The 6,337-nt window shown below is 38.1% G+C and overlaps 1 protein-coding gene across 3 annotated transcripts; it reads right to left on the bottom strand.

Annotated features, from left to right (window-relative positions):
• Positions 1–565: 565 nt before the first annotated feature.
• Positions 566–6,196, bottom strand: LOC107646216 (pre-mRNA-splicing factor ATP-dependent RNA helicase DEAH7-like). Of its 3 annotated transcripts, XM_021103641.2 has the most exons (12): positions 5,977–6,196; positions 5,376–5,604; positions 4,903–5,113; positions 4,454–4,565; positions 3,989–4,166; positions 3,671–3,900; positions 3,410–3,586; positions 3,151–3,222; positions 2,880–3,056; positions 2,650–2,711; positions 2,401–2,553; positions 566–2,316 (listed from the first exon to the last, which is right to left on the bottom strand). In XM_021103641.2, exons 1-12 carry the CDS (start codon positions 5,980–5,982, stop codon positions 717–719), a joined length of 3,207 nt encoding a protein of 1,068 aa, XP_020959300.2. In that variant the 5' UTR covers positions 5,983–6,196; the 3' UTR covers positions 566–716. The 3 variants fall into 3 exon arrangements, with proteins under 3 accessions (XP_020959300.2, XP_088347573.1, XP_088347574.1); XM_088491447.1 differs by having other exon boundaries at positions 611–2,316; positions 3,410–3,900; positions 5,977–6,099; XM_088491448.1 differs by lacking the exon at positions 5,977–6,196 and having other exon boundaries at positions 611–2,316; positions 3,410–3,900; positions 5,376–5,610.
• Between the last annotated feature and the right edge of the window lie 141 nt (positions 6,197–6,337).

The raw sequence follows: 6,337 nt of genomic DNA, 5'->3' as shown, positions 1-6,337 counted from the left end.
AAAAAATGAAAAGAACAAAATAGAATGCAAACAAATAAAAAAATATAGAATTTTTTTACGTAAATTAATTATATAAAATAAAATATAATACACAAGACATAAAATTTGTATGGCATTGTTGTTGAAATAATAAATGAAAATGACATTACTTCATCATAAAAATATGAGTTTTTTAAACTAAAATATTTCTATAATGCATAGAAATAGAAAAAAATTGTAAAAACTTTCAATCGATTGGGTAACACAACCAATCGATTGAATTGGGCAAATCCATATTGTTTTGATGACTTCAATCGATTGGGTAACACAACCAATCGATTGAATTGTGAAATCTCAGATTGTTCTGAAGCATTCAATCGATTGGGTAGTATAAGCAATCGATTGAATTTTAAAAAACCCACATTTTAGTCATCGTTCAATCAGTTGGTGTTGTTGGGATTCATCCCATAGATATGTCCAATAGTTGCTGAACTATAAATTCCATATTGAATATCATTTACTTTCCTTGAATTTCAGTGAGGAATATATCTCATCATAATAGAGTGTGTGTTAGGGAGTTTATAGATTGAAAACAATGTCTGCTTCAGTGTATTACTTTTGGGGAAATGTTACAGAATAGAAAAGGGAATGAAATTTTAACCCTTAATTAGTTATACTTATTTTTCTACCTCTAGTGAGTCTGTAACTAAATACTTCACTTGAGAGTACAACTTTATTTACAAACCAAGTTTCTTTGGTCTCAAATATGTGGAAGACCCCTTTTTCAAACCTGGCATGCAGACTTGCTGTTGCTGCTTAGCCAACTTTTCTTTCTCCTCCTGCTTCTGTTTTCTCTCAACCTCTGCTTGCATCTTCTTTAAATTCTCCATCTCCTCCTCCATGGCCGTCTTCTCTTGTTTCTGTTTCTTCTTATGCTCCAGCAATGATGTATCAGACTCCTTAACAGAGAAAAACATGGGTCCAAGCTCAGCCAACCACTGGGGCTCCACGGCTGTAGCACATTGCATATACTCCTTCGTGGTTAGGATCAACTCGTGATAAACCACATACTCCGGAGTTGCACCCATGCCATAGAGTGCGCTACTGGGGTGTAGATGACACGGCATCCCAGTCCGGCAGTTGACATACTCTCCAACACCCTTTAATCTTGCTGCATTGTGGAAGTATGCTGAGCAAATTGCTTTTCTGACTATGTCTGTATCAGGCCAACAGGTGGTTAGAGAGATCTTCAGTGTCTTGAGAATATCAAGCAGCTGGGATCTCACCTCTCTGGCCTTTCTCAGACCTTTAACATGCAAAAAATGATCATTACACCAGTCACCTCTGTAATCATGCTGTTTCCATTGCTGATAGACATTGTACAGGGTTAAGTGATCAGATTCTGGCACAAAAAATCTTTCGCGTGCAGCATCACTCTCCTCTGCTCGGTCCTTGGGTCTAAAGAAAACTGACGGTACTGAAAGCATGGAAACAATCGTCAGAACCTCCTCAAGGCACCCTAGCTGTTCACCCATCAAAAGCATCTTGGCAAGTGGAGGGTCCAGTGGAAACTCAACCATTTTCCAGCCAAGATCTGTTAAGGCACCCACATTGTTAAGGGCACCCAATACCCACAACTGGTACATAGAATTGAGAATATTATCTTGCGGAGGTGGGTCCATGAAATCAAAATCAAGTAAATTATCAACTTTAAGAGATTTCAGCAACAAGACCACATTGCCGAGGTTAGTCCTTTGAATCTCAGGGACAGGGCTGGGCAACATTTCATTTAGGTAAGCACTCTCTGTGTACAGTCGACAACATGTACCAGGCCCAGTTCTACCAGCTCGACCAGCACGCTGATCAGCAGCAGCACGGCTGACGGGGAAGACTTGGAGAGCGTCCATTCCCATCCTTGGGTTATACACCTTCATTTTACCATAACCTGTGTCTATGACATAGAAGATACCATCCACAGTCAATGATGTCTCAGCGATGTTAGTGGCAACGATGCATTTTCGGGCTCCATCTTCGGCTCTCTGGAATATCTTAGCCTGCAAATCAGCAGGAAGCTGAGAGTATATGGGTAGAATCAAGAGTTTAGGGAATGCTTTCTTTGAAGAAGAGACCATCTGCTCCATTCTTTCTGCAAGGGCGTAGCAAGCTGCCTCAATCTCATCTTGGCCAGTCATGAAGATAAGAATGTCACCTGGAGGACTAGTAATGTGAATCCTCATGGCCTGCTGCACTGCACCTTCAACATAATCTTCAACTGGAGTTTTACTCCATAATGTAGTCACAGGAAATGTTCTCCCAGGAATATGATAAATTGGCACACTGCAAGAATGCCCTAATTAGATCGTGAACCAACCAAAATGTGAAAAATGAGATATTAGACAAGACTGAAGAGCTGAAACTCACCTTCCGAAGAAATGTGAAAATTTCTGTGCATTCAGAGTTGCTGATGTGACAATCAACTTAAAATCACGACGCCGAGCTACAACTTTCTTCAATATTCCAAAAAGAACATCCGTGTTTAATGATCTTTCATGGGCTTCATCCATGACAATAACCCTGCAATAGTTTCAGATACTAATGTTATTTTTATTTTTTTTGCAGAAACACCATAAATGTCATTGTTGAGGGTGAATTTTCTCAATATTTTCATACCGATACTTGTCTAGATCAGAGTCTTTGAGTGTTTCTCGTAGAAGAACCCCATCTGTCATGTACTGTAAAATTCAACCATTTAAGTTTAGAGTACATACCAACAAAAGTTAATAATGTGTCCACATAACTAATGTATATGTTAGACTTGTATATGCTCAAAGGATAAATACAATGAAAAGAAACCACACTCAATAGCACTATAGTTACAGTGTTATAAAATAAGTGTTTACCTTTATAATGGTATTTGGCCCAGTCACATCCTCAAACCGTATAGCATAGCCAACCTTCTCACCCAGCTCTGTCTCCATCTCCTCACTGACTCTCTTGGCCACACTCATAGCTGCCACACGCCTGGGTTGGGTGCAACCTACTATACCTTTTATAGTGTAGCCATCCTCATGCAGATACTGTTCAGAAAACTCAAATGTCAAATTTCTGTCTTGATTGGACAAACATGATCATGTAATAAATAATTGAAAAGAAAAGAAAAGGACAATGCACCTGTGTCAATTGGGTTGTCTTTCCTGAGCCTGTTTCTCCAACCACTACCACAATCTGATTTTCTCGAATTACCTACACAAGTGTATATCAACAAATTATTGCAACATATATGAACCACTGGCTCTATTTGCTTCTCACTTTCTTCACAAGTAAGAGGGCAAAACATTTTTGTGGGTACCACATTCAATTTTTTATATTAATCTCCCACTTTTTCTCTTAGCTGATTATGAGATACACATACAATAAAGAAAAAACCAACCTGTAATAGGTCATCTCGCACTGAAAAAATGGGCAGATATTGCCTTTGCTCTGCAATACTCTTTGACTTGGCAAAATCACTCACAGCCTCTTCCTTTTTCAAATGCTGTGAGAACTTAGCTTCTTCCTTAAAATCTATTTCACCCTGTTCACCCACTGTAGCAGTGTCTGCATCAATCTGCATTTGAAAGGATTTTAAAAAGGGTAAGTCTTTATACACCAGTAAGAGAAAGCAAAGATCACAACTGTTCCAGAAGAATACCTGTTCTGCTGTCTTTTCAACACCTAAGATATCGCCAAGTTTTGAGCCTGCAAGCTCCCAAAAACGTTGGCGAGACTTATTTGAACTCTGTTTCTCACGTATTTCTCTGACCAGAGTAGATCCTTTACGAGAAATTATAGCCATGTCAGATGTTGGATCTTTTATTGGCATAATTGGCTCTGCCTGCTTAGTAAAAACAACTCTGCCATCAAGGAATGGAGGTTTTGTATCTGCGAATGTTGGTAAAAAATAATCAGTATAAAGAGGTGAATGCCATACAAACTGCATAAAACATCAATTAGCCAGATGAAGATTTACCATGCACCAGAAGAATAACTTTGCGTTCTTCCTCATCATCAAACTCAGTCTGAACCTCTGTACCTCTAACGGCTCCTGATCTCAGCAGTTGTCTGTCCTCCCATTGAGCCTTATCAGCTGTGAGCTGAGACAATTTCTTGCTCTGAGCAAGGGACATCTTGGTCCCATCTCTTCTAGTCTGTTATTTGTTAACAACTCCTGATTACTTTAACAAGATAACTAAACGCAAGTTGCTAAAAACAATGCACAATCCATGCTGCATATATAAGATATATAACACGGTGTATAGAACATCTTCATATGTGACATTTCGGTTTTAATATGTATCAGTTCTACTTATGACAAGGAACTATCTTTAATTTATCCAAGAAAAATTTGCAAGTAACAAGAAGCTCTGTGTGTATAACGGTTTGCAGCAAATATTAGTTTACATATAATTAGAATTCTTAATGTTTAGTTATTTACCAGTCTTTTGGCAAGCTCAGCCTCTTTTTTTTGAAAGGTAGCCTCATCTCCAAGAAAAAGGGATGAGTTATCTCCTCCATCGAACATTGTGCTACCTTCCTCTCTATCATACCTACACAAAGATAATCTTAATCAGATTGATGTATTATACATCAAAAAGTGAAATTTTGAAAATTACACAATATATGTTAAGGCTTAAAAGGTCATCTATAACTTCAACCCTATCACAAGGTCAAACTTGTATGATGTGTCAAAATCTCAAATTTTGGATCTCTTCAAAGAACTAAAATTTTAACCTAAATTTGACCGAGCACGTATTATAGAAGACAAGCATAGAAAAGGAACCAAATTATTTTCCAAGAACTTAACTCCACACATGTCAAATACAAGGATTTAACACAACGTCAAAATGGATACTTCTCAAAATGAAGTTTAATTAGCATAATTACCATGCCCGGTCAGCATCATATTCCATCTCTGCGTGCATGCTTTCAGTAATCTCATACTTGCCTCCTAACCATGGAGAAACCAATCGTGCATCAGGTGAGGCACCAAGAAACATAGGGGATGGTGAAGGTTGATGATGTCTAGAACTAGAGACACTGTCCCTTCGAGGAGTATCTTCCCATTCCCATTGCCCATCATCCCAGTCAGGCCTGCCTGCAAATAAAACACTGGTAACTCTTAAATAATAATGATGATGATAATGATGATAATACTAAGAGCCAGATTTTACAAATGTGTTGGGGATAACTTGCATATTAATATATTATACTCTGGAAATGATATTTTCTTAAATTTCTGTTCGAAAAGCAGAAAGTTTTCTAGCATTTCAAATTTGGATTAATTTACTGCATATCTGGCTCCAGTAATCGGATTAATACGGGAAATTACAAGAAGCAGAATAATAACAATAACATACCAGGTGTTCTCTTGGAACCCTCATATCTGCTTCGCTTTCTACCATATTCATGGTCATACCTACTAGGGGAATCCCTTTCTGAATAAGACTCCTTACTTCTACCGCGTTCATGGTCATATCTACTACGTGAATCCCTCTCAGAATAATGCTCCCTCTTTCTGTTGTATTCATGGCCATACCTACTACGTGAATCCCTCTCAAAATAAGGCTCCTTACTTTCAAAATTGTCCTTCATAAAACAAATATACACTCAAGGGTCAGTTTCACAAAAAAATATACTAGGCACTAGGACAACGTCATGACAAACTAAGAATAAATCATAAAAGATGAAAACACTGACATATATATCCATACGAAAACTAAACTTATACCCACGCAAGATGCCTTCCGTGTGACAAAAGTACCCTGTCTTTGGAGGGTTGGAGTGCCACATAAGGTACTTTTGTCACATAGAAGACATCTTATGTGGGTACAAATTTAGTTTCCATCTAATGTGAATCAGCATTTTCATCTTTCATGGGTATTAATAGTCATTTATTCGACGAACTAAATATTTCTCCTAAAAGAGCAAAAGGAATAGGGCCATGAATATGATACTAACCTCCATGATGCAAGTTGGATTTCGATAAGGAGCAGCTCCAAGCTCAATTATGAATTAAAAAAATCCCTAATTGTGAAGTTCAGAGCAATTAAGGGGAAAATACGAAAGTGAGCTTCGATATTAAAATATTAGGGGGGAACTGGGGCTCAGTACGTTGGAATCGGAGAGAGAGACTTGAAGGACGACGCCATTTTGCTTCAACTGATCAACTGGACCTCGCGACCAAGGTGACGGCACGCAGCCCTTTCTACTGTTTTTCGACCGACTTATGGAGGAGAAGGTTCATATCAGGTTTACCCGCCAAAACGAAGAAAAGTATATTACTAATATTTGTTGGGCTTCTTTAAATAAGTTTCTAAAA

Source organism: Arachis ipaensis, chromosome B6, assembly GCF_059453495.1.
Source record: "Arachis ipaensis isolate K30076 ecotype BB chromosome B6, ASM5945349v1, whole genome shotgun sequence".
Taxonomy (NCBI): Eukaryota; Viridiplantae; Streptophyta; class Magnoliopsida; order Fabales; family Fabaceae; genus Arachis; species Arachis ipaensis.
This window is presented reverse-complemented; position numbering and strand designations above follow the sequence as displayed.

Bases quoted from the DNA above. Each gene is read 5' to 3' on its own strand.
- LOC107646216 (XM_088491447.1), bottom strand. The intron at 3,057-3,150 runs GTGCATTGTCCT...TTTTCTGAACAG, and splicing joins AGACAACCCAATTGACACAG to TATCTGCATGAGGATGGCTA. The intron at 2,712-2,879 runs GTAAACACTTAT...TGAATTTTACAG, and splicing joins GGCCAAATACCATTATAAAG to TACATGACAGATGGGGTTCT.